This window comes from Melozone crissalis, unplaced genomic scaffold (genome assembly GCF_028551555.1).
Source record: "Melozone crissalis strain CALT ecotype California unplaced genomic scaffold, PUWL_Pcris_2 ptg000063l_1, whole genome shotgun sequence".
NCBI lineage: Eukaryota > Metazoa > Chordata > Aves > Passeriformes > Passerellidae > Melozone > Melozone crissalis.
In genome coordinates, this window is record NW_026535841.1 from 4067721 (window position 1) to 4095538 (window position 27818).

At 51.6% G+C, this 27818-nt stretch overlaps 2 protein-coding genes across 2 annotated transcripts in view; one reads left to right on the plus strand and one right to left on the minus strand.

Moving 5' to 3' along the window:
- The window catches only part of GGT1 (gamma-glutamyltransferase 1), a 44717-nt gene extending 35399 nt beyond the window's left edge, over positions 1-9318 (minus strand). The window contains exon 1 of the mRNA XM_054288784.1: positions 9300-9318. The gene's annotated coding sequence lies outside the window, so the exon portion shown is untranslated. The remainder of the gene's footprint in view (positions 1-9299) is intronic.
- Positions 7120-27815, plus strand: LRRC75B (leucine rich repeat containing 75B). The gene is made up of 4 exons (XM_054288785.1): positions 7120-7381; positions 11774-11902; positions 14750-14862; positions 26150-27815. Exons 1-4 carry the CDS (start codon positions 7124-7126, stop codon positions 26670-26672), a joined length of 1023 nt encoding a protein of 340 aa, XP_054144760.1. The 5' UTR covers positions 7120-7123; the 3' UTR covers positions 26673-27815.
- Positions 27816-27818: the final 3 nt, after the last annotated feature.

The window sequence follows — 27818 nt, forward strand, 5'->3', positions numbered from 1 at the left end:
TCCTTAGGATTTTTCCTGCTGAGAAGCTGGAGGCCTCAGGAACAAAATGTAAACAATGGTTATCTGCTGCTGTGGAATGCAACAGGTGCATCTGGGATTGGGCTCATGTGGTTGTTTCCAATTAATGGCCAATCACACTCAGCTGGCTCGGACAGAGAGCCGAGCCACAAACCTTTGTTATGATTCTTTGCTATTCTATTCTTAGCCAGCCTTCTGATGAGAACCTTTTCTTCTATTCTTTTAGCATAGTTTTAATGTAATATATATCATAAAATAATAAATCAAGCCTTCTGAAACATGGAGTCAGATCCTCGTCTATTCCCTCACCCAAGAACCCCTGTGAACACCGTCACAGAGAAAAAACAGTCAAACTGAACAGAAATAAAACCAGTTGGTTGCTTTTCCAGGCCTTCCATGAACTGTAAACACATTTTAAGAAGTGCTGAGATCTTTGCAGAACATGGGAGTCTTAGGGAGGCCATCTCCTCAGCAGAAGGATGTATGTAACGATGTGAAGGATGTGATCTAATGCGTCCTGTGCTGGCTGGACTGGCTTCCCTGTGCCAGAGCCAGTGATGGGAGCACTGAGCACCCCTCAAACCAGCAGCACTTCCATGCTCTGTGTCTGCTCAGCCTGGCCTCCATGCCTGGTCCATCCACTCCCCCAGGGCCTGTGGTTGCCCTCAGTGGTTTAGAGCTGCTTGCTAAGATGCTTAGAGCCAGTATAATCTATGCACTTAGTGGTTTCAAATTCCAAAAGGAGCTTAGCAGCACCAGGTGCTGCCTTCAGCCTCTCCTGCAGGGGCTTAAGATGGTTTAATTCTTTTATGAAACCATAACTCCAGCCCTTAGCTTTCAAATGAGGAGCTTCTAAGCCAGGTTTTCTAAAAGCTCTTCAGAAATATTTTCATGAGACACACACACACACAAAAAAAGCAGATTCCAGAGGGATGTGTTATAAGATCAGACACTTCTGTCTCTTAAAAGCTGGAAGTGCCAGAGCCCCATGGCAAGGTGTATTTTAAGTCCTTGCAAGGCTTTCTTCCAATGTTTCTCCAGTCTTAGATCAGCTTCTCCTGTCCTTTCCTTCCTCTGGAGGCTCTTGTGTGTCTGTTGGGGGAAAGCAGAGGGCTGGGAAGGACAGAGAAGGTATCTGGAAAGCAGGCATAAACAGTGTCTGGAAAGCTGGGGAGAGGTGCAAAAGGTAGAAGGAAGAGAGGGGAAGTGTAAGCCTGGGGCAGAATGAGTGAGAAGAGCCAGAGCTTGCCACCCTGTACAAGCCCCCACAGTGTGGCAGACATCTTTTATGAAAAATCCTTTCCTTAGGATTTTTTTCTCCTGAGAAGCTGAGACGCCTCAGGAACAAAATGTAAACAATGATTATCTGCTGCTGTGGAATGCAACAGGTGCATCTGTGATTGGTCTCATGTGGTTGTTTCTAATTAATGGCCAATCACAGTCAGCTGGCTTGGACAGAGAGCCTGAGCCACAAACCTTTGTTATCATTCTTTGCTTTTCTATTCTTAGCCAGCCTTCTGATGAAATCCTTTCTTCTATTCTTTTAGTACAGTTTTAATATAATATATATATCATAAAATAATAAATCAAGCCTTCTGAAACATGGAGTCAGATCCTCGTCTCTTCCCTCATCCTCAGACCGCTGTGCACACGTTCACAGCCACAGGGCTGTGAGATGCACCCCACAATGCAGTGTGTGATTCCCTTCCTGCCTGGGACAGGGGGGTCTGGCCAGCCCCAGGGCTCCCAGAGCAGTGAGGAACATCTCTGGTGGTGCTTCCAGCCCTGCCTAGCTGCCAGGCACCACAGCCACTGCAGCAGCTCAGAGCAGGGCTGTCAGTCCAAACCTCACAGCATCCTCACAGCCCACCTTAATTTAATCAAGAGAAAATGAATCTAAATGAAATGGATGCAGTGTGCTCCCAGAATGGAGGTAACAGAAATCCTCCAGGCATCTCAGCTCCCAAACTGATTGACTGTGAAAGCAGCAGAAGCTCCGAATTCCCCTGTGCTGAGAAGTCAAGGAAATGCCATGTGTCACTGGAGCAGACTGGTGACCTTCCTTCCCTGTGCTCACAATTTCACTGTAACAGGTTGTTAATATTCTCTATGCAGGCAATAAACAGCCCAGCAAATCTGCTTTTACGGGCACTGCAAGAACTTGATTAATTTGTGCAATAATGAGCAGACCAGTGTCCATAATTGCACAGCAGAACTCTGTCCTTTTGAATACCCATCACTGCCTCAGACCCAGAACACCACCCAGGGCCTCGTGGGCTGCAAAGAGGGCCTCAGCTGCAAGAAGCAAAAAGTTTAAGACCTAATGAATGTTACATGGGTTATTGCTGCCATTTCTCCATCAAATACAGAGCCCCAGCAGTGACTGCCTGAGTGCAGCTGCTTCCACCAGCACTGATGCTGCAGGAAATCCCTAAGACTAGAGCCCAGCTGATGCTGTGCTCATCTTGCATTTCCCCATCTCCACGTGCTCTGCAGTTTCAGGAAAGAAATCCCCTTATTGGTTGTTAATAAGAGGAATTCTTCCCCAAAACTGCACTGTCATGGACAGATGGACCTTCTGCATGTCTGCTGCTTCGTTCAACCCAGAGCTTGCAGGCATTTGGGATATGGAGCTGCCACTGAATACTGGTTGTTATTAAGAGGAATTCTTCCCCAAAACTGCACTGTCATGGACAGATGGACCTTCTGCATGTCTGCTGCTTCGTTCAGTCCAGAGCTTGCAGGTATTTGGGATATGGAGCTCCCACATGAAAAGCTCATGGCCAAACCAAGTGCATTTGCCCCCTAGACACAGTGGAATTAAATCTGGAGCCTGCACTAGCTCTTTGAGCATGAATGTCTCCAGAGCTGCAGCTCCCTTCCCAGCAGGAGCCTTGGCTTTGAGGGATCTGCCAGCAAGCTCAGAGCCACGAGAAACAACAACTTGGGAGCTCAGACAAGCTGGTTTGCAGGCAAACAAAAGCTGAAGCTGTGAAAGTGTGAAGCAGTCAATGCAGCGTCTGGCAGCACAGCCTCACCTCCGCCTTAATCCTCTTTCCCTTCTTAAACTCTAAATTAATCAATTACACCTCCAGCCCGGCAAAATCAGTCAGAAATGTAACCTCCATCATACACAAGGCAAACATAATTAGGATTGTCACTGGAAGCCAGCTTGACCAGCATACAAATGAGAGCAGCCCCGTGACGGGCAGGGAGGTTGGGATTGGGGACACAGCCTGGCTGTGCAGGGGAAGGGCAGCTCCAGCAGGGACTGCCATGGCACTGGAATTGGCACTGGCATTGCACAGATGGGCATGGGGAAAGGGCAGTGGGCACTTCCATGGCACTGGCACTGCACAGAGGGGCATGGGGAAAGGGCAGCAGGGACTCCTGTGGCACTGGCACTGCAGAGATGGGCATGGGGAAAGGGCAGCAGCTCCAGCAGGCACTGCCATGGCACTGGCACTGCACACAGGGGCCAGGGCACATCAGGCAGTGACTACTCCAGGCAGCCCCTTTGGCCATGCCAGGGAGGAAGCCAAAACCTTTCCCAGGCACAGATGGGAGCCCAAAGTCCCAGCCCAGCTGCACAGGCTGCAGACCCTGCAGGGAGGGACAACATGGAAATCCCAGGCCATGACTGCTAGTGTGGATTCATAAATGGGGTAAGCAATGTTTATCCCCTCCCCATCCCACTAATGGGAAACTGACTCACAGGGGCCAAGTGATAGCAAGAGCAAGGCTGCAGTGTTCAATGAAAGCATCAGCTCAAGCTTGAGCACAATCAAAAGAATCCAAGAGAGTGCTGGCAGCCAGAGCAAGATCACAAACCCAGCGTGCTCCCAGGCAGCTCCAGGGGGCAGCTGCAGCCCCAATGGCTGTTCCTCTGCAGCAGGGCTAGAGGGGAGGCAGGGACTTGGTTAAGGATGAAATGGTTTCTATACAAGTCCAGCACTCCTCAATTTGCGAAGCAGAAACCTGAGAGGGGGCACAGCAGGGGTTTATCTGAGAGTGACTTGGAGAAAATGAAAGAGGAATGACTGCCTGCTGCCTCTTCCAATATTTAAGCTACAAAAGCATCAAATGAAAACAGTGAGTGACAGATTCAGAACAAAGTAAATATTTCTTCACACAGCTGAACAGTGCCATAAGTTGCTGTGGATACCCAAAATTTTCTCAGGCTCAAAAATGGGTTTAGGAAAAACTTGAAAATCCTATTAAATGCAGAGATCCACATCTCAGGAAATTCCTGAACTAGGGATGGCTGATGGTAAGGAGAGTACCCAGCAGCACACTGACCTACATCCCCCTGGTTTTATCCTCCTTGCTGGACATCCTCTATTAACCATTGCTAATTGAGGATCCCAGGGGAAAGAGGCCTGTGGTCTGATCCTGTACTGAACCTTTACAGTTGTTCTTCTGTCCTGGCACTGATCTGAGCTCTCCCCACTTGCCTGAAAGACAAGGAACTGGAACATTCCCATTCCTGGGCATTGGGTGACAAGGAGATGTGCTCACAGCACAGAATTTGAGTGAATAGAGAAAGGATCTCTGCTTTCCCTTTTTCCCATTTCTCATGTTAGGAGCAATTTTTGGTAAAATTAACTCAGTCATGCTGCACCCAGCTAGATGCAGTTGGCAGCACCGTGTACCCCGCATTCAGTTTAGAAACAAGATCACATCCTTCTGAGAGGTGCTAAAATACCCACGGGGATGGGATTTCCAAGTCTCAAACCCACAGCTTGTGGTCCTTGTGAGAAACCCCAGCTCCCACTCTGTTGTGCTAAACCAGCTCTTGAGCTGATCTGTCTCTGTGTAAAGTTTGTGGGTGCCCTTGGCACTGCAGCAGAGATGAAAGGAAGGTGTGGACACTCCTGTAGATTGGTATCTCCCGGGTTTTGCATGCTGGCTCACTCTCTCCTAGGGCTGCATTAGGACCACAGGATGCAGACTCTGACACAAGAGTCCACTCTTTGCAAGCAAACTCCTGCCTCCTCCCCTTGCTGACCATCTCAGCTATGGAAGTACATCCACTCCCTGCCGTGTGCCCTTTGGAGGCACACACAGCTAGGGCAGGATTATCTCAGCCTCCTGAGGGCTGCTGGCCAGGCATTCTCCTTCAGGGAAGCCAAGTGGAGCACTGGTGTGTTTCCCATTAGCTCCCATTATCCGTTCTATTGTAGTGCTCCCAGGGCTAAAGCACAGCCGGGAGACAGCTGAGCTGCCCTGCAATTGTTTGTTTGTTAAGAGGATTTGCTCCGTGGCGGGATATTGTCAAGCCAGATGCAGAGGAGGGGTATCCTGGTAACAGTGCCATCCTCTGAGCCACTTGTGTGCCCTGCTTCTCCCACTGCCTCATTACAGCCCACCTGGTTCCACCCCAGTACGAGTAAGCTGCACATTGTGTTTCCTCCTGGCTCTCAGAGATAAGGGGTGAGACAAGTGAGCCGCACAAAGCCATCCTGCTCATGAACTGAGCCTCTGGTTCCACATCCTCTATTGCTGCTGCTCCTTTCAGTGTCACTCAGAAGCATGGATTTATGGCAGCCTGTCCAGCTGCCAGGCAGCAGGGAAAGGCCATCGCGCACCCCTCCTTTGTCACCTTTACTTTTTGTCCTTCCCTTTGCTCCCAGTGACAATCCTGCAGCTGTAGTACTGCACCCCATATGAGTGATTTTCTCTCTCAAAGCTCTCTGACCAGATCCAGAAGTCCTTACTCAGCATCTACTCCCTCCAAATGGGATTAGCTTGAGTCAGGCTCAGCCATATCTCAAGATCTGTTGATGCTAATTTCCCTCATGCAGGTGGTCAGGGCAGGGAGGGGACAAATGGGCAGATGGACAGTCAGGGCTTTTGTCTGGTCAAGCTGAGGAAAACTCTGAGAAGGGCCTTCAGAATCTGACCTGCCATGGTTAGAGGGTTGCACAGGCAGTGACAAAATTAATGCATTGGCCAGGCTGCTTTAGAGTCCAGCCCTGTTTTGTCTCTGTCTCTTCAAGCCAGACAGGGATCACCAGCAGAGTATCTGAAGGAGGCTTTCATGATGCAAAACACCCACACCTCCGTCCCCATTCATGGCTCAGAGGAAGGTTGAGAAGGAAAATGATCCTTGCAGGCTCTGTACCTCAAAAAGCCATGGCCATCCCCATTCCCCCAGAGTGAGAGCCCAACAGCCACAACATTCTTCCACAGATGCACTGGATGATGCTTGTCCATGGATGCACAAGGCAGTGGGAACCCCAGGTCGTTCCTATAGCTGTGTGTCCTCACATTCCAGCTCCCCCTGCTCTGCATGCAGGACCCACAGCCTGCTGGGCTCACTGTGCTGATAGTCCTGATAGAAGCCAGCTCATGGCTCCAATTCCCAAAAGTAGGGCAGGTTGAGCCACTGGTTGTGCTGGGAGCATGACTGAGCTGCCTGCAAGATCTCGGTGGCTGGAGATGGGATCCAGGCTTTGTTTTTTCCCATCCTGTTGGATGGCAATGATTTTGTCTGAGGAAAAGCATGTGCTAAACTTGCTGTGCACTGCTGGAGGAGGGAAAAATGCACACAAGGAAAACAGTTCTACCCACAGCAGGTGAGGAACGGTGCCAGCATCGTACTATCAGTTGCAGATGACGGGTGGTGGGCAAAATTCCTGCCACTTTCTAGATTAGTAAAACACCTCCTCTGGGTCCAACAGCAGACTGATAGAAAACACAGCCCACAGAAGCATTCCCTGCAGATGGTGTGCTTTGAACTACTATTAATCTAGACAACCTTTTGCGATGCTCAAAGAGTTTGTCCGGGAATAGAACAGCTGGATGGCAGGAGCAGTGTCGGCAGCACCCGCGTCTCCCTTTGTCCTCCCCAGCGAGCATCTGCGGGCAGAGCCAGCCCGGCAGGAGGAGGAGGAGGAGGAGGAGGAGGAGGCTCCTGGGGCTGCCCGGCCGCGGGAGGCGGGTGCGGAGCGGGCGCGGAGCGGGTGCAGAGCGGGGCACCGGAGCTCGGGCAGCTCGGGGAGCCGGGGCGGGGCAGCCGCACCCTCCGCCTTCCGCGGCGCCTCCCCCGGCCCGCAGCCCCGAGCCCCGAGCCCGCCCGGCCCGAGCGCGGCGGAGCGCGGCCATGGGCTCCCGGCTGAGCCGGCAGAGCAGCCTGGAGGAGGAGAGCGGCGAGGAGCCGTGCCCGGGCAGGCTGGAGAGCGGCCGCGGCGACTTCCACCTCTCGTCGCTGCTGCTGCACCCGCAGAAGCTGCCCGGGGTGCTGCGGAAAGCATCGCCCGCGCCCTACGTGCGGCGGGTGGGGTGGCTGCGGGAGATCCAGGCCACCATCCGGGAGCACAAGCGGGAGCACGCCGTGCACATCCTCCGGCTGCTCAGGAAGGTACAGCGGGATGCGGGATGCGGGATGCAGGATGCGGGATGCGGGCGGAGCAGGGACAAAGGGCCGTGCGGGGCTGCGGGAGCCGCGGTGCAGGAGCCCCCTGCCCGGCGCGGGGTGTGCAGCCTCCTTGGGGGGCTCTTTGTGCTGCCTTTCTCCGCTCCGTGCCCCGCTCCGTGCCCTCCGTGCCAGGCGGCACCAGCCACCTCCCCGACCCCAGCTGGCCCGGCTGCCGGGGCACAGAGAGGGGCTGGAGGAGCTGCCGTGCAGGAGAAGGGGGGTCCGGGAATGGGCTGTGCCCATACACACCCCTCCATGGCAGCCCGAGGGTGTGCTCAGATTGATGCCCCTCCAGAAAAAAGCCACCCACTGCCACCACGTCCCGTTATGGCCACTCAAGCAGCCTGGCTGAGATATGTCTGGGAAACCCCAAAATGGCTTTGGAGGGCACCTCTGGGACAGGCGAGGCTGAGAGGAGAGGTAAAGGGGTCAGTGTATCAGTGGGAGCACGTCTCAGTCTGCCGCCATTCAGGAACAGCACAGGCGGTGTGCAGACAGTGTGGTGCCAAACTGATGCTGAGGACAGAGCCCTGCTGCTGGAACGGAGCCATCTCCTCCATCACTCACTGCTTCCATCACTTTCCAGGCAAACTCAGCTGCCCCAAACTGCAGGCAACTCGGTGACTGGTGGCACAGGAGGCAAATTCCACCTCTGATGGGGACATCAAGCACCATCAGTTTGTAGCTTGTCATGTTGCCTCATTAGATAATGATGATCTAACTTCATCTTGGCAATGTGCATTATCTCTTGCCTTAGTAGCAAGTGGCCTTTGGGTGTGAGTGCAGTGGAGCAGGGATGGCTCGCTGGATGCTCGGTCACCCACAGCACCAGCTGCAGGGAGCTGCATGCACAGCCCTGCCTGCCCTGCATGTCCAGGGTTTTCAGCACATCTGACAGTGGTGCTCACTGCCCTGGGCCGCCAGGAGGTTACACACTCACAGGTGAGAATCCACAGGACCAAAAATCACATCTCTGCTTCTCCTGTCCACTACTTCAGCATTCACTTGAAGATTGTTACCAGCACCACACTCTTCTTGCCACACATGTAGACAGATAAATTCACAGCAAACCTCTGTGTGTGCACCACTATGGCAGACAAGGGTTGAATAAGATTTAAGGCAGTTTTGGGGAGGCATTATTGCAAGAAGCTTGTGAAGAAAGAGAGGCAAGCACTCGCTTCATGGATGTGGTGATGTACCATGAACAGACTTTACTAGGGTATGCCAGAGGCCAGAACCACAGAATGCCATTTTCTGTAGTGCTCAGCACCTCTCCTGGAGACTGAGGCACTGAAACCTTTCACAGACCCTGGAGGTCTCCAGAAGGTCCATCTGTGACCAGGCATGGTTTGAGTGCTCAGGCATGGGGCCATATGAAATGCAGGGTCATTTCTAAGCTCCTTTCAGGATCAGTTGAACACCTGGCTTCCCCACATCTGCGCTCGAGAATTACCGTGCCATGAACATTCACGTGTTGCCTGCTGCCTTTCCAGTCCTCATGTTATTCCTGGTCCCCAGTTCTGCCTGGCCATGATGAAACAGTGACTGCCTGCCCATCTGCTCACAGCAGAACAGCGGCACATGCATCCTGTAATCACAACATCTTGTGCCAAGCAAGATGGGAACCCATCCAGCAACACCCCAAGGCCTCTGGTTCATTGAGCACTCAGAGGTTTCAGAGATGGAGGGTTCACACCACTAACATGTACCACACCCCAGGCTGGGGTCATGCAATCACCACCAGTCCTCCTCACGTGTCCAATGCCAGCTTCAGATCAGGCTTTTTTTCCAACTCACAGATTTTCCTCACTCCACAGCTGCATCCACCCTTTAGCTGGGTCCCCAGCTGTCCCCCCCTTACCTTGGCAGTGTCTCGCTCTTGGGAGTCACGGGTTAGTGTGTCCCAGGTGAGGGTCTGTTTGTTACCTGGAAAAAGAGAGAGATTCCTTGTTCACTGGAGGGGACAGGGAGGATATTTACACCACACCTCATCACTGTGCCTTGGCCAGGGTGCAAACACCCCAGGGAAGGCAGAGAAACAGTAGGACTGGAATTGCAGCCTGCTCAGGGGAGCAGAGAGTGCAGCCAGAGCACAGGACACGGGATCCCCTGTGTGCCTCCTGCTTGCCCAGCCCTGCAGGTGCTCCCTGCTGATGGATCTGCCAGGGGTTTTTCACCTGAGGGCTGCAGACTGTTCCTGGGATGTTCAGAGGGTGTGATAATGTAAAGCAAGCAAGGCAGGAAGCAGCAAATCCACTGACAGAGGTGTGGGATCCCAGCATTTCAGAGGAGTGCATGGAGAACAGCTGCAGGTGCAGGTGCAGGTGTGCTTTGTACATGAACACTTGGACAGCTCCACTGCACACCATCCACCCCAGAAATGCCCCCAGCAGGAGCCAGATCAGCTTTCCTGCTGATCTAGGTGGGCATCCCTCAGCTGAAGCCCAGGGAGACATTAGACTTAGACCAGCAAAAACTCTGCTGTAATGTGTTTTCCCTGTGCTGAGACGATGGCAAAGTGTCATTTTTAAGACAACAGCACTGAGCCAACTGAACTGGCAAGAGTTTTAATATTCTGCTGTCTGCAGCCACCTTTTAGCTGGTACAAAATTTTCCAAGAAATGAGAGGGAGAGGGAGGGAGAGAGGGAAATAAGTAAGATGAGCTGAAAAATGCCTCCGGGCTAAGAATTTATGGAATATCAATGTGCAGTGAACATTTACAGCTATATTACTGAAAAAAACCCTTGCAGGCAGGATTTATAATGGGAATGCAGATTCATCTTAATGGTACAGTTCCAACTGGGGGAGTTTAATTACTGCTCTGACATCCACTGCTGCATGCCCAGCCATGCCATCCCCACAGCAGCTTCCTTCATCTGTGCACATTACACTTGCTGTGGGAGGCTCCATTTCCCTGAAGCCTTATGGTTAAGGGAGACACTGGCATGATGCCTTGGCAGGCTCCTGGCCCATGTCCAGCTGTGGCTGTCTGTCCTTCAGGACTGATCCACTGCTTGGGTTCCTCGCCTGCTTACAGGTGCCATTTGTGTGCACAGAGTGATGGTAAAGTATTTCATTTATTCTCCCTTCCTGTGTCTCTAGCCAGGGTCTCTTTGGGATTGTGCTTCCTGCTCAATCCAGCATATCCAGAGCAGGATGCAGCACTGGCTTTGGTTGGTGCTTGGAGTTAAGATCCCAAACCCCTGCCAGCCATGGCTCTGCCCCTGTTGGTGATGTATGTGCACACATCCAGCTTTTCCCCTCCTCTCACTCCATTTTTTTTTAGCTCCCAGTCACTGGGTGGTGCCTGAAACACACACTCAGTAGAGCAGTGTGAACATATGGGGCACCCATTTGCTTATTCATTTCTCCTGTCAGCTGCATACAGAATGGGGAAAAGACTTGTTCCCTCCCTTAGCTGAGCCCTCCTTATCAACTGAATCAAACCCAGCACTATCCCTACTAGAGGGTTTTTCTGTTCTACATCTCTACTCCTAGGGTAATTTTTTCAGATGTGAATATGTGATCTCTCTTTCCTACATTTTTTAAAAATTTTTGTTTGTTTTTCACAGCTCTGTGGTACCTTTTTATTGTAATAACCGTGTCAGTATATTAGCTCTTTGCTTTCTCCTTAGTTCTTTGCAGTATTATCCATTTGGCCCTGGGAAGGCTTTTTGCTCCCAAAGATGCTGAGGTTTTCAAAGGTGCCCCATCCCCTGGTGCACACAGATAAGTTGCATGGACCACAGATGCTCCCCTAACCCACACTGTGCAAGATGGAAGAGGAGCTCCTCTGACTGTGGTGTGAAGCCACCTCTAAATTTACCATTGCACCCCATCCTGAGAAATTCACAGCACAGCTCAACTCTCACAGGTGGGCAGGACTTCTGCTCAGCCAGCCACCACCAGGGCATATGGCAGCATCTAAATACCTGAGAGAGGTCTGATTCTTCCAGAAAAGCTGAGATTGGGGAAGCAGCTTTAGAGCCAGCCTTCCTGCTTGGCTTCTTCAGCAGATTCACACATAGAGCTGACAAAACTGTGTTTCTCTGAAGTGAATTCTCTCCAGGCTCCAGCCAGCCTGGAAATGATAGAATTCTCACCTTCCTGTGGTAGGTGGGAATAAGGTGGACTAGCTGAAATTAGCTCAGCATCTCATTCAGCTCTCTGGCTGCTCAGCAATGCTGGGTCAGACACGGCTGGATAATCCAACTCTGCTGGATAATTTCCTGTACTTGGGCATCCAGCTGGCACCACAGCAGATTTGCTTTCTGGTTTCAGAACATCCAATGGATATAGTCCTGAGGAAATCTGACTGTCTGCTTTTGTTGTAGGACCTAGGACTGGAAGGAACATTTCTCAATGAAGTGCTCTACAAAAATGCAACTTTCCTCAACTTGGTGGATCCCATCTCCCATGACCTGCTGATGAGCCTTGCCAGAGACCTGCAGTGCCCCAAAAAGGTGAATTCTCCCCCAGCTCAGTGAGTGCTGTGTGGCACAGCCCTGGTGCAGAGAGCCCTGCTGGGGCAGCTGGTGCTGCATCAATCCTCCAAAGCCAGGCACAGCGTGCCCTGGGAGTGGCAGCATCTGGGTTGTGGGGCACTTTTCTGTAGAAATCAGTTAAAAATACTTCAAAACATGAATGCAGCTGAAGGAGAGGATGACTATGTGCACAGAGATTAGGAAATTACTTTTTGTGCCCACAGTAAACTTAGTGATAGGGCAGAGATATAATCACTCAAAGCAATTAGAGCTCATGAAGCTGCAGAGGAGAGCAGAGATCCCTGCAGGAAAATCACCTCTCTCTTCCTGGGCCCTTTGCCATATGTAACTACCTCAACCCAGCATTATTTGTCCCCATAAAGTCTCAGAGTTCCCCACAGAGAATGGTGCTGCAGGAATGTATTGCCACTGGTGTGTTATGTGCACAGTATCCCTGCATGCTCCAGCATTTCCTTCAGAGGATGAGGAGAGCAGAGACAGAAAGGCAGGGCTGAGAACTGACAAACATCACAGATGCCCCAGTCCCACTGCCACAACCAGCATCAATTCCTGTTACCCTTTGCCACCACAGACACTTGGATTTGCAATGTACCCGTTTGCTCATTAGGCTTGGCAAGTGTCATGTTTGCTTTATAAGGAGAGGAATAGAGTGAATTTCTTTATTTGAAGAGAGATATTAAGAACACAGAGCTCAGAGCAAGCAGCAGTGCCCCAGGGAATACATTGAATGCCTGGTGTAGATTAGTGGCATTGCTAACCTTGTTCTGCCATCTCCTGAGGCTCACTGATAACAATTAACCAGTCATGTCTCAATAGACAAACCACATTTAGCCAAAGTTTAATCATCATTATTAGGCTGTAGCACAGCCTGAAAAAAAAAAAAAAACCAAACCAAAACCTTTCCTGTGTAATTCATGTAAGCATTTGCAGGAAGGGCTGGGTGGTAGCAGTGGTATCTCTTTACCCACACTTCACCTGACCTCATCTCCAGCTGCTCTACCAGACCCTCTCCAAGGCCATGCTGTGCAGTGCCCCTCAGGGCAGGCAGCAGGAGGGGACCTTGCTCTAATCCAGTGCCCATGTGTTTGGCAGATAACACATTGCCATTTTTATACACCTGCTTATCCCCCCTCTCTAGTTTCATGCCTTGTGGATGCACTGACACACGTACCATTACACAAGAAATTGTTTTCCCCATTCCTAAGGAAGATGTTGAGCACCTGAGTTGCCCTTCAAAGCCAGCAGAGGTTTAATGATTTAATTAAATTCTTGTAGAAATTCAGTACCTACAGCAGCACACCCTTCCCAGAACAATGCCAGCCCACGTCCCCTCTCCGACCCTGGCTGAGCATCTGGCGGGTGTAACTGCATTACAGGCAAGCAGGCTGAGTGCAATCCCCAGCCTGTCAGTGGGAATTAAATCAGAGAGGACACAGGAAAGAACAGGAGGGTAACTCTCAGCTGGGAGCCAGCAATCGCTCGCAGGGCTCTGTGCCAGCTGCTGCTCTACTGGAGCCTCTGTGCACGTGCACCCACTTGGACAGGTTTGCTGTGGTGGGTGACAGCAGAGTGCCAGCTGCAGCCCTGCCAGCACACAGGAGTCCAGAGCAAGGCCCCTAAGCCAAAAGCATGGGCCAGTCCCTGTGGGCTCCCAGGGAGGCTGGGATGGGGATCAGGGATGCTCAGCTGAGCACAAGGCTGGGATCCCTCTCCCCCTGGCGCAGGGGAGCTGCCACGAGCTGGCAGTGCATCCTTCAGGGACTGCTGAGCAAAGCCACAGAGCAGCTGTTGGCCCCCAGAGCAGAGCTTTAATGCTCACAGTAAGGAATAAATCCCTGCATTCCCTGACAGCTTCACTGGTGTTCACCTATCAAATCCCTAAATGCACATGTGGCCCCAGGGCTGGAGGGCTGAGGGCTGGGAATGCAGGTGTCTGACACCAATTGGAAAATACAATGGGGAAGGCAGAATTCCCAGCCTTCAGCAGCTGCCATTTGCCATTCTGCTTCAGCAGAGGAAGAGGTTCTGTTCCAAGCCATGGCATCAAAGAACAAGCGCAAAAATAACCCAGGAAGGCAGAGCAACCATGTGGGTGCCTTCTTTTCCTGACGAGTTAGTGCAGGGGCGGGAGGGAACTGCTGGCATTGCAAGCTCCCAGACTCACACCTCCTGTAGCAGAGTGGACTGCAAGGAAGTAAGATGGGCTATGGACTAAGTTTCCTGTCCTGACATCTCCCAGCTAGAGCACAGGAGGCTGTGGAGTCAGTGTGTTACTGCAGGAGGAGCAAGAAGCACCTTGGGGATGGGGCAAGGGTGCCACTGACTGACCTTCCCACATCAGGGTATCCGATAGTCCAGAGACAGAGTCTGGGGAAGCACAGCAGCAGGGTGATTAACAGAAATTCAGCACTGTCCTGTAACACAAGGAGTTGGCAGCGCAGGAGTCCCTGAAGCAGAGCATTGTCAGTCACCCCTGCCTCGGCCCTAGAAAATGATCCCTTCTTCTGAGTTTCATTTGTTCCTGGGTAAATTGTAGCCCTGCTCTGGGCAGGAACATGCTGGGCTGGGGTTCTTCCTGGCAGTGCAGAACTCCTCCTGCTCCTGCTCCAGTCCAGGAGAGCTTGGCATATGGCAGAGGCATCTCAGACCTTCTCACCATTCCTCTTCCATTCCCTCTTCTCTGCTCCCTTACATACCTGACCCTTCTCCACTGCCTCTTTATTCCTTCCCCATCTTCCTCTGCCCTCCTCCTCCTCCCATGCTCTGCTGTGGTGCAGGCAGTCTGAGCTGTCCCTTTGCTTTCAGGAGTATGACCCCTGGAAATCCTCGGACAGGATCTGCAGGCAGCTGATTTACCACCTGACCCCGCACTCCAAGTGGCACCGGCACGGGATGCCCCGCAGGAAGTCCCAAGTGTGGTAAGAGCCCGGCAGGGATGGTGTGGGTGGGCACGGAGGGGGATGTGCCTGGGCAGCCCATCCCAGCCCTCCTCAGATGGAGACAGGACTGAAAGCAGTGCACAGCAGCTGCATGCAGCCTCTGTCAAAGCCCAGCCCCTACAGGCTTCTCTTGGATGTGTTTTGCTCCTTCCTGTGTGGTGTTACAGCTCCTCACCCTCTCTGAAGTGCACTGAAATCAATCCCCCCTGAGTGCACAGCACAGACACCCCTCCTGCAGGGCCTGCAGGGTGTTTGGCCCCAGCAGCATGGCCAGGGCTGCCAGCCTGCAAAACCCCCCATGTGCCAAAGGGAGCTGTTCCCAGCTCTGCATCACACCTTGTCCTGGTTTAAAGCATCACTGACAATGGGAAAAGTGTCCCATATGAGGCACTGCCCCCAGTGATCACCCCATTCAGCAGGAACCCCTCTGGGGTGGCTGGCAGGGAGGTGCCCAACCTTCTTAGCTCCCACTTCTCTGCCAGCACCTGCAGAGGGCCCTGGTGTTGGGATCTCTGGTTGCTCAGAGTGACCCCAAGGTTGCTCAAAGTCTCTTTCCCCAGCCCAGTGCTTGAGGAAGGAGTCAGGGCTCTTCATTTCTCGGTCTCGAGGTTGTTCATTGTATCTTATCTATAAAATTCTTTCTCCTGCCCTGCTGAGGTCCATCCAGCAGGACAGTTCCAGGCACTCTGCCTGCCCCCAGGGCAGTGTTATGTCTTTATACTAAAAACTACATGTACAATGTTTACAATTCCTTCCCAATACCCATCACCTATGTTAGACAGTGAGCTTCTACTCTAAACCAATCTGTAAGTGCCACCATCACAGCAGAAGATGGAGGCCAAGAAGAAGAAGGAGAAAGGCTGGACACGCCCAGTTCCCTCCATCTTGCCTCCTGAACCCCCATACCAAAACCCCAAAATCTACTTTTCCACCCCATGATAACTTCACTATTATTCTGCCTAAACTGTTGTGGCTTGCTGATCTTCATCTAAGGTTGGTAATTTGCTCCATGGGTCATAATCAAACCCACAGGTGTTTTGGGCTCTGTGCCAGGTCTCTGAGCCCCCTGGCAGGGGTCCTGGACAGCCAGAGGGATGTTCTGGGTTCTGACACCCTGGGATGGTGCACATGCACAGAGAACCCAGCTCAGAGCATGCTGGTCACTGACAGCTACTGGATGGCAGCTGCTTTTCACTACTAGAAGTGTATTTGGACACCCACACTTGTTCCCTCCTTGCCACTTGCTGGTTTTTCTGCCCAGATAAAGAGCAATCCCCATGTCTTTTAAATCCACCCCTCCTCTTGTCATTTTCTTGGAGCAAACCCTGTTCTTGTGACACAGATCACCACTGCTGAAGAAAAGACAGAGAAGTGACTGAGAAAAGAGCTCGTGTCAGCCCCATTAGATTCACAGGAATAAATGCAGGATTGGATAAAAAGAAATGCAAAATCAGCAGCACTCTGAGAATGGCCTTGGGCTTTTCTGATGCTTTTGGTCTTTGATGTGTGTGCCAGCAACTTAAAATCCCCCATGAGAGTTGACATTTCCATCATACCTTTCGTTCTGACTTAGAGGCAGGTTCCCAGTGCATCCTAAGGAAGAAAATCCCTAATGCCATGATTTCCAGGCCATCTGCCTCCTCTTGCACCTGCAGCCCCACTTTGGCAGGAGCTGAGCAGTCCCAGTGCTCTCAGCCCCAGCACCCACAGGGCTGGACTGTTTGTGCTGCTTTGCAGGTGCCAAGCACAGCTCAGAACAGGACTGAGCTCTCAGAGCTGAGTGAGCCCTTTTCCAGACCCACTCAAGGACATTTTCCCTGTAGGATCCTGCAGAATACTGGGGATGCAGGATACAGATGGCAGTTCTGACCTCATCCCAAGCTTAAAGAGAAGAAGTTCAGATCTCCAGACTCCTCCTTGCAGGCAAACCTCTTCTCCAGCTGGACTTGAGGGTGAAGGGTCAAACTGGAAGTGTTCCCTGTGATTGCACAGCCTGCAAAGTGCTGCAAACCCATCCCTCAGCAACAACAGAGAGGAGGTTTGTGGCCAGAGGAAGAGCTCTGGGTCCATGAGCACCCCACATAGAGGGTCAGGCCCCAGGTATTGGCCAGGTACAGAACACCTGTGAGCACAAGCAGGGAGAGGGCAGCAGGGCAATGTGCAATGGGTCTGCAATGGGCTGCCCTGCCGGGCTACCACACCCAGTTACAATGTGTTACATAAGGCACAAATTAATTTTGATGAAATATTTAACAGCACAGCTTTCTCTTTTAAGTGTGGAGATGAAATGTTTTGCAGTTTGCAGCAGAAGACGCCTGCAGAATTGGCATCTGAGGCCGCTGCAAGAAAATGGGTGTTGCCAGTAGCAGGCAGGCAAGAAATAGCTGCTTCTTTTGGAGATACCAAGGCATAAGTTTGTTCAGGCAGGCTGTTTTTACATTCTGCACTTCCCTCTGTCTGCTAGTGGGAGTATTTTACTACAGTGTCTGTCTCAAAGCCTGTGCCCTTGGCTTGCACCCTTCCTGCTCTTTGGGTCCTGCAAAGAGCATGGGTGTAGCAGAAATACTTTGAAGGAATTTCTAAAGTCTAGTGGGGGTTAAGGGCAGCAGGGAGGAATCTGTGCATGGAGACCACATTCAGAAACCAAATTTTCCTCTTGCTTTTGCAGCCTCCTGGGCGTTGGCACCTGGCTTTCACAGAGCTGATGCCCGAATCCCTTGCTCTCTGAAATGCAATTTCTACTTTCTGCAGCATGTTAGATGGGTCCAGGAGATAATTAGCAAGCTCAGCCGTACAGGGAGCTTGGAGCATCTGCCAGGTTTTAATTACATTTGGGCTGTTATGGAGCTGTGGTGCTGCAATACTGGAGTCAGATCGTGCACCAGGTGTTTGTCCCCACTGCCAAACCAGTGGGTCACAAACAAACTCACAGCAGTTGCATCCCCAGCTGCTCTCAGTGGGACCCACATCCAGCAGGTGCACACCTGAACCACCCATGGGCTGGTAAAGCAGAAAGATAAGAGACATTTCTGCTGTTTCAGTGCACAGGCAGAGCCCATACAGAAATGTGGAAGGAGAAGGCTCATTGTGGGTCCAACAGCAGCTGGAGGGAGCAGGAGACATCCAGGCCAGGCTCTCTCTGGTTCCTGTGCTTGACCAAGCTCCTGAAGGTGAAGCTGGGAGGCAATTTGCCCTCTGCACCCACGCCTGTATGCTCCCTGGAGTGCCTGTGTGCCTTGTACAAGAAAGGGTTGCAGTCCCCAGATGTGCAGTCACCCCAAGAGATTATTTCAGCTGCCCTGGTGATACTCAGACTAAGATTGCCACACTGAAAAGAAGGAGCTCCTTTGCAAAATCCTGTCTGCAGCCAACAGCCTGCACCCCACTGGCTCTGCCCTGCTTGGGTTGGCTGCCTAACCAAACTAGGAGGATAAGCTCTTGCAGATTTACTCCAGGGGTATTAAAATTGAAAGCTCAGAAGGTGGAGGATAAGATTTCTGCAGCATTTTTTTTTTGCAGGGACTAGCATAACTACTACACAATTTTCAGTCCTTTATATCCTAGAGGGAATTTGGTTTTAGCACCATTTTACAGTTGTATAGATCACTCCCACTTAACGAGCAGAATACATCCTGGAGTGTTGTATAACTCCAGCTTCACTTTCTCATTAAATTGATGTTTAGTGTGTAAAGAGCAATGGATTAAGAAATGCTCCTTTATACAGACATAAACCTTTTGGGCTATCAATGCCACTTCTGTGGCATTTTGACAGATGCAGAACTTTCAGATGTTATTAATTCTTGTTTTCAGAACTCTTGGGGCCTCTTGCCATGCTGAATTCAAGAAAACTGTCACCATCTGCTGCCAGAACAGGGTGGGACCCAGAGGGTGTATTGCTTTTTGGGCTGCAGTTCAGAGCAGAGAGGGAGAAGGGTATCAGGTGAAAACTGCCTTTGTCTGGAGAGCTGGATCATAGTCTGGTACTGTGATTAGGAAGCTTTGGATGACAACTGAACTGTCTTGGCAAGGCAGAGTCAGGGAACCTTGATGTATCTTCCACTTGCATCATCCCCAGAGCTGGCTCCTTCAGTGTAACCCTTCCTTTCCTGAGTGCACAGGATCAAACCTGACTCCACAAAGCAGGCAGGCAGCAGACACAGCTTTATAATTGTGAAAAAACCCCCAGATTTTTCACAAAGAGCAAATGCAGTTGTGTGTATGGAATTAACTCCCACACCACATGTATATGGCCTTTCCTTTCCACAAATCTCACCACAGCTTCGCTTTGCTCATCTGAGTGAATTTCATCGTGGCTAATCCAGTATCCCTTCTGGGCTCATTGCTCCCTTTCTGTTATTGATGTGCATTGGCCAGACATTGCAGCATTAGGTGCGTTTTTAAAATGCAGTGAAAGCACTAGTGTCTGGAGGACTTCAAGGAAACAGCTCTAAAGGGCTTCACATCTTTTTTTTTCCCTTGAAAACATCACTCAGCACTGAGGCTGACAGTTCTGGCAGATGAGATCCCAGCCTTCACATGGCATGAGGAGAATATTAACTACAGCTTCGTGTCACCCTTATGCAACAGGGTAAACAGGCACCATCATTCCTGCTCCAGTGAGAGGAAGCCAGGTCAGTTAACTGAAGCCACATGGAAAACATCATATGGGAGCACAGGAACTGCCCCACACGCTGTTTGCAAGGAGCTGCTGCTCACAGAGATGTCAGATGGACAGACATGGCAGGAATTGTGCCCTCACCTTACAGTGCAGAGCGCCCCAAACACTGCCCTGAGGAGGGTTCCCAGCAGGAGCCGTACATTTGGGGATTCCTGTATATTGGGGAAGCTGTTGGAGGTGCAGAAAGGGTCACCCAGCAGCCTGACACTGCCCTGCCAGAGTAAAAACACCAAGAGGAGCAGGACACTGTGGTGGGCAGACAGTGAGTGAAATAACAGAGGCTGGGTGGAAGGGAGTAGTTAAAAACAATCAGCAGAGACCTTGTGCCTCTGTGACTCGTACCCAGTTGAAGGTCTGACAAGGACATGGGTCAATACATGATATTCACAGCAAGGAGGCATTCCCTGCTTTGCTAGGGGAGGCCTAAATAACGAAGAGAAGCAACCTGAGGCCTTGGACAGATCAAGCAGCAGCAGGAGGAAGGCCAAGGGCTCACAGGTCTCTTGAACACACCTTCAAGGGCAAAGTGACAGCAGAGGCAGGAAGAGAGAGGCACTCAGCTGCATCAACAACTGCTGATTTCCAGATTTCCATGTCCCACCCCAGCTGCAGAGGGAGTGACACAGGAGAAGGGCTGCCTTTGCCTCCTCTCCACAGCTGGTCACAAGAGCTTGGGCACAAGGATGGAGATGTGACTGAGGGAGTGACCTATTTGTGCATTGCCTCCATCCTCCCAGCAGGGCCAGGATCAGCTGGGGCTGGGTTACTCTAGGTCAGTACTTTTGAGGCTTCTCTTTTCCTTTTTCATGTTGCATTAGAGGCAGCTAAAGCCAGCCCTGCACAGCAGCGCCCTGTGCCACTGGGGAAGCAAAGCAAGCAGATTATGCTAAGCAGGCAATTAAAAAGCTCAGAATCCATCCCCCAAATCACTGCTCAAAGCAGGGATGCCATCCAGACATGCCTGAGGTTCTGTGCAAGAAAGAGCAGCTGAGAGATACCTGACTCATGGCTAATTAGCCACTGCTGGCAGTGCCTGTTAATGACGGAGGGGATATCCACTAATGGGAATTTCTGGCATCAGCAAAGTTTTACATTTGGAGACAAATTTAATGTAAAAATAAAAGACAGAGTGGTAGAAAGCTGGTAATTCTCCAGAGAAATAGGCATGAAGTGGTGAGCACCCCTCATTAGCAAAATTCTGTCTCTTGCTGTCTCTTCCCAGCCTTTCTCCATGGCATGGAGACAAGGAAATGAGCTGAGACTCCAGGAACTTCAACATTCTTGGGCTGAACAAGCTCCCCCAAACCCCACAGAGCTAACAAGAGTTCAGACACCACTGTGACTGCTACAAGTCCCAACAGGGCATCACTCAGGAGCCACTGCACCCCTTTGGTGCTGCCACCAAAGAATTTAGCTGATGAGCAAGAAACTGATGGGATTCAGTGCTAATAAAAAAACCAAACATGCTGAGCCTGCAGCTTCATGGACTTGAAGAAGGACCTGGAAGATGGCCTGAGGGTTAATTCTCTTGGGACAGGTCCTGGAGACAAACAGCTAGCAATTAATTTCAGGTCCCCTAATTGTCCCATTTCAAGACAGCTCTGTATTTGTTCATGCTAGCTGAGTTCCCAGGAGGCTGGAACACTGGCTGGGTGTTAGTGGAAAGAGGAAGATTTTTATCCCCAAAAAAAGCCTGGGGAGGCACAGGATGGTTTCACCTCTTTCCCAGCCCACATTTCTCACTGAGAGGGTTTTTTTTTCCAGACACCGGCAGTCTCTCAGGCCCCTGCTCTGTCTGAACTGATCCAGGGTGGATCTCCCATAGCCAGGCTCAAAGTGCAGCCTAGGGAATGCTGGTAATGAGGAGAATATGAACTACTGCTGAAGAGTAGAGTTGGCACCCAGGGAAGGGATAAGTGGCAGTGAGGGTGGGAGGAAAACTCCCTCGTTGTCCATGGGAGAAAGGCCAGACCCCAGGAAGGGAGCTGGGAACAATGCAAAGTAAAACCTTCCACATGAGAAGCAAGGACAGGCACCTAAAGAGCTCCCATCCCTCAGCAGGGTGGACAAGGGCTGCAAGCAGGTGCTGATCCTTTACGAACAGGACTCTGGGCCAGCCCCATTCCCCACTGGATGCTGCACCCCCAGGCAGGCAGTAGGGCTGGGCTGTTCATTGCCCTTGTTTCTTGCTCAAAGTTTCCAAGAATTTCTCACTTGCAAGCCATTTCTCCAGCATTTGAGGGAGTTGGGGGTTGTTTCCTCTCCAGGCTTGCTGCAGATAATACAAACACAGTCTGCTGCCCTGCATCCAGGGTCCAGATCCTTGTCAGATGCAAATCCTCACAATTACAAACGTGCCCTGAGCAGCAGTTGCAGCAGCAGTGGGTTAATCCAGCCCCCAGTGCTCTGCAGCCTCTGTCCACGAGTCCCACAGGCATCCAGAGCCACGTTGCTAAGTAGCTGTTGTATCTCACACAAAAGGAAAAAAGCACTCTGCAGCTGAAGCAATCTTAAAGCCTGTTTCAAGTGCAGAAATTAGAGGATAATACATGACCCATTTCCCTGGAAATAAACCTAGTATTTTCTCAGCTGCTGCATGAGTGACTGAGGGCTTGGTGCCCTGTGTATCATGCCCCTCTCCCCTCAAGAAATGGAGCTTAACAGACCTCCAAAAAACGCCAAGTGTCAGATAACTCAGAGTAAAGCATCTACCCACATCTCCTTGACCCACTTCTGACTGCAGACCCATTTTCCTCTGAAGCAATAGAGAGACTGGGTAGCTGTTCTATGCCTTGCCCTAGACCTGGGGTTTAATTTTGCCTCTTGGAGCAGCACAGAAACACCAGGGACGCGAGGAGGAAGCTGCCAGGGGTCACAGCATGCGTGGGGTATTGCATCTCATGCTTCAGCACTTACCAGAGAGCTGAGGGCCTGGCTGCAGCACAGGGCTGTGTCCACCAGGATGAGGCTCCTACAAACACATCCCCACAAGAGGCATTTTTATAGGCAAGGGAACAGCTCAAACACAGGAGGGAGCCCCCCGGTGCTGAGACAGGAGGCCCAGAGTCACCCTGGCAGGTACAGCAATGAGGGCAAAAGGAAGCAGCAAAAAACACAGGAAAAGAAAGAAAAACAAGCCAGCAAAGAAGGGAGGGCGGGCTCTGGCACAGGACAGGAGGGTTTGAGCACATCCAGCCAGGAGCAGTCCGGTCTGGAGAATCAATTATGGGAAGATAATTTGTCTGCTTGATTAAAGCCTCCTTGGGGTATCGGCTCGGCGCTGGGAGGGCAGCAGAAGGTACCTGTTGTGGCGAGAGCACGATCCGTGGCTTATTACTGCAGTCTGCTCACGGCAGCCACAGGAGGGGAGGGCGGGGAGGCTCAGCGGGCACAGACAGACGAGCACATTGCTTTTGTCTTTCAGACATTTCCCTTCAGTCATCCCTGTCTGCACTCGGAGCCAAGCCGCTCCGGAGGGGACCCCGAGAGCCTCTCAGTTCTGTCCCCTGTTAAGGAACCGCAGGACGATCGATCGGCACCTGGATGCCGAGGGCGCGGCGAGCGGCGCCGGCTCAGACGTGCCCTCCAGTGGTCCCCACTCCAGCCTGGCTCCCATCCCCGCTCCAAACCACGCTCCTGCCCCGCAGCTTCACAAAAGGAAGGTCTGAGGAGGCTTTGCACAGACACAGACAAGGGTTAGGGCTGGGGAATGTACCCCTGTGTTCGTGTCTCCTTTCTGTGTCCCCCACCCAGGATCTGCCGTGGTTTGACTGGGATAGAGAATTTCCAGGAGCCACAGGCTGTGTTTGTACAACACAGGCACTGAAGTAGTTACAGGCTTGTTTCTGTGCTTGTTTATCCTGTATTCCTCACACTCCCAAGAAAGCCTTATTCCAAACCCCTGCAGGCCAGAGAAGGCTGCTGTATCCCTTGCACCAGCCCCCTGTGGATACAGGGGACTGGTACCCTGTGCACTCAGGTTCACACTCCATCTCATTCCTCCCTGCTTCACTTGATCCACATGAATGCACACCTGCACTGAGCATTGGATGCTCTGTTCTGCTAGAACAAGGACTCCAGATCAAACACCCAGATAAAATACCTAGCATGGATAACTCTTGTTGTGCTAGGGGAAACCTGAGATGTTTCCAACTTCAAGGCTGGTCCCTGATAAATTTCAGACAAGATGAACCCTCTTTTGTGGTAGATTGTGCTACACCACTGCCAGTGATTGGTGACAAACTATACCAAAGCACACATGTTGTTTTTCAAGAGAGTTGAAGAAATACAGCTCCCAGAAGCCTGGGCTGATCTCAAGCATGTCTGGGCTTAGCAGGAAAAGGGAGACTTGCTCAGTGCCACCCTGACCACAGCATGCACAGTTCACAACTGCTGCTGCAGCAGGCAAAAGAACTGCACTGCTGCTACAAGCAATGTCCTGGATTAATTAATTCTTCACAGTCCCATCTCTGGGCCCAGGTAGTGGAGGGATATCAAGTACCATCTTCAAGGCCCTCTTGTGTGCTCAGACCAATTATATTCCCCAGCACATCCCTGCCATTTGACAGGACAGACAAGCACTGCTCCCTGTGCCCCTCCTGTGATCCACTGACATGTAGTGTGGGTCATCTGATGTGTAAATATTTAGTAAGTAATACATTTTACTTACAATACTTCAGGTCTGAATAGAAGTTAATTTGTGCTGTTATTAGCTCTCTGCCATGAGAGCTCATTATTCCAAATGCATGCTTGCAGGTATGGTTTCAGCCTTGCACAGTGAATTCCCATGGGGAATACAAGGACACAGTGAATTCCCATGGGAAATACAAGGACATGTGGAAGTAGTGTGAGCAAAGTACTGCTAAACCCAGGGCAGGAATCTGTGGGCTTAAGAATTGACAGGAGAGGCCATGAGATCTTTCTGCCTCATGCTCCTACAAGAAGGTGCAGCTGCAGGTTTGTGCCAGTGTTGAACATGTCCACAAAGGGCTGTGGCCTGCACTGGTGCCCATTTACTGACTTATGTCAACACATGCTTATAGGGGATTATTAAGGGCTGAAATTTCTAGGATGCCATGAGCTGCATACGTAAAGCAAAGCTGCAGAGGCAGTGCCACGTCCTCTGCACAGCTCCAGCAGAGCCTGGCCATGCTGAGGCTTGGAGGGACATTCTCACCTGCCACGGGAGCTCCTGCGCTGCTGCAGCCTCCTCCGAGGGAATTGCATGTCCCCATGTCCCCATTGCTTTCAGGGACTGGCTGTGCCACAGGTGTGCAGGACACTACAGAGAGCCAGATAGGAACAGTGGGGACCTTGGAAGTGGTGGTTAATGCTTAACCCACCCTGATCCTCCCAAACTCAATATGGCTTTTACAAGACCCCCTGAGCACATGACTGGGGGGGCTCCTACTATGTCCTTAAGGCAAGATGTGTCGGAAAGAGCAGCAAGATTAACACAATTTAGGTAAGGGATTAGGTTCTCCTGTGTTACACCAACACACATTTCTACTCAATTTTGCAACACATCCCCCAGCAGCTCCTGTAGCCCCACAGTTCCCACTTCTCACAGTACTCTTACAAACCCACAGTCCATCATTAAGCTCCACACCCCATTCCCTTTGCATCCTCAGCAGCCTCACAACACAGCTTTCCTACCTCCTCCTCACTCCCTTGGCCATGCAGACAATAATAGAAATGGCTGAAGTTATCTCTTAACACCCTTATGCCCTCCCTGCCTCTTCATAGCTGCAGCAGATCCCAGATGATCTGCTGACCACAGAGACCCAGATAGGCAGCCACTGGTGCTGCTTACTGACTAAGTGCTGCTTGTGAAGGCTTTTAAAGGGACACGCAGTGAATCCATTCCTGGAGTGCAGTTTGCCTATCTATTGTTTTCCTGATGCAACATCCGTTTCTCAGACATTTAACACAGCTCTCCTCTGCGGCACAGACCTTGGCATTCACCTGGAGAGGCGGCTCACAAACAGCCCCCGCACAGAGTAAACCAGTGCTTTTGGAAAGTTTGCTTGCCTTGGTTATTTTTGCTTTCTGTGCATGAGCGCCTGTATGGGCACATACAGACAAACCCTTTGACATCTGCTAGTGGGAGACGCTTCAGCAAGCTGTGTTGAGCCAGTTCTGGCAAAGTTTATGTGTAAGTGCTGAAAATACACAGCAAAGCCCCAGAACAGTCTGCCCTGAGGTATGGTGCAAATGCTTGTTTCCCCAGTGAGCTCTGTTAACCCTTTCCTTAACATTCTAGCCCGTGTTGTTGATGAGTTCTCCCTGTCCCAAATGCTCTCTCACTTGGCTGGGATGGATGGGAGTGCTTTGCTTAAACCTTCATGATCTCTCTTGATGTCTCCCCTTCCCCACCATCTCCCCATCCCCAGAACAGTCTGCCCTGAGGTATGGTGCAAAGGCTTGTTTCCTCAGTGAGCTCTGTTAACCCTTTCCTTAACATTCTAGCCCATGTTGTTGATGAGTTCTCCCTGTCCCAAATGCCTTCTCACTTGGCTGAGAGTGCTCCCGTTAATGATGCTTAAACCTTAATTATCTCTCTCCACGTCTCCCCTTCCCCACCACCAGCCTGAAGACCAGCCTGCAGAAGAAGGTGAGCCAGGACTCCATGGATTTGTCAGGGATCCCCCTGAGCACGCGGGACGTGCACCGCATGGCCTACTACCTGCAGAACCACGGCGACCGCCTCACCTCGGTGGACCTGAGCTTCACGGAGCTCAACGACGACATGGTGCGCCTGCTGCTGCCCTTCCTCGGCGCGCTGCCCAAGCTCACCCACCTGTCCCTCAATGGCAACCGCCTCACGCGGGCCACCATGAAGGAGCTGACTGACACCATGAAGGACATGAACAAGTTCCCTTGCCTGGCCTGGGTGGACCTCGGCAACAACGTGGACGTCTCGTCCATGCCGCAGCCGCTGCTGGTGGGCCTGCGCAAGCGCCTCAGCCAGCAGACCACGCTGCCGACCATCTATGAGGCGCTTGACTGCGACTCTGAGATCGCCGGCGGGCACGAGGGCAGCCAGCCAGAGGATGAAGCAGCCGGAAGCGCCCCGCCACGTGCTCTTTCTCAGCAGGGCTGCGAGAGGTGACTGAACAGCGGGCTGGCGCCGGCATGCTGAAGCAACCCCAAGGAGAGGTTTTGAGTACAAACATCAAGCAGAGGGCCAGCTTGACCGGCTTCCCTTGGCTCTTTTCTCTCGCCTTCCCTGACATCTTCCCCCCCCAACCTGCTGTGAGACAAAAGCCTGTCGTCCCCCCACGGCGTGTTCCGCCCCCTCCCCTCGCTGCCAAACCCATTGCCCACGTTCCAGAGAGGAACCGGTGACTTACAGTGAACCTGGTCCCCAGGCAGGGTCTCACTGGAAGACGGGAAAAGACCTGTCGGAGTCAAGAATATCCTCCAGCAGCCATTGGGTTGAGGGAAAGGTGTTGGGGGGAACCTAAAACAGAAACAGGCTTGTAGTTTACTTCCTTTCTTCCTTTTCCTATGCACCTTGGAAACCTTGGGACCTGCAGCCTTGAGTGTGAAAGGAGGTGCCCCAAGAGCCTAGTGCTGTGGAGCTTAGTGGAAGGGCTCAGAGGCCAGAGCTGGAGCCCGGCAGTGTGTCTCCCTCTTGTGTCTGGCTCCTTTTGTTTTGTTTTTTTCCTATTGTGTGTTTTGTATGAACGTCTGAACAAAGGGACCTGGTCAGAGACCATTGGATCACATAGGCTGGGGCGGACACATGGCTTGGAACTGCAGCATCAGGACATTTGCTGTGTGACCGGGGTGAGAGGGAGGGGAAGGAGGCATGTGTTGGTGGGAGCATGGGGGATGGGATGAGTTGGGATGGGATGGGGAGGAGGGGGGGAGGAGAGGGAATGGGAACGGGAACCGTCTTGTGGATTAGTAGGATTGGTTTCAAAAACTGTGCTTTTGTACTAAAATTACAAGTTCCAAGGTACTACAATTGCAAGTTCCAAGTGAAATTGAGGAAAAGCTGACAGCTGAGCACCTAACTGTGGCATAGAGGAGCGAGCAGGGAATGTGCCAGAGGTGGGAGCTCCCCAGTCGGAGGCGCAGAGCGTTGGCTCCTCGTGGCACACTCACCTCCTGATACAGCCACGACGGGAGCAGCTGCATCACCATCTCCAATGCTGTCCAGAAACCAAGCCACTGATACAGAATTTCCGGTGTTTTCCACATTGCTCATGCTCTATGTAAACATAATAAAGAGTTCTCTTGGACGTGAGCG

Excerpts from the sequence above, each read along its gene's own strand:
- LRRC75B (XM_054288785.1), top strand. The coding sequence starts at position 7,124 with ATGGGCTCCCGGCTGAGCCGGCAGAGCAGCCTGGAGGAGGAGAGCGGC. Across the intron at positions 7,382-11,773 it reads TCCTCCGGCTGCTCAGGAAG|GACCTAGGACTGGAAGGAAC; the intron begins GTACAGCGGGAT and ends CTTTTGTTGTAG. Across the intron at positions 11,903-14,749 it reads ACCTGCAGTGCCCCAAAAAG|GAGTATGACCCCTGGAAATC; the intron begins GTGAATTCTCCC and ends CTTTGCTTTCAG.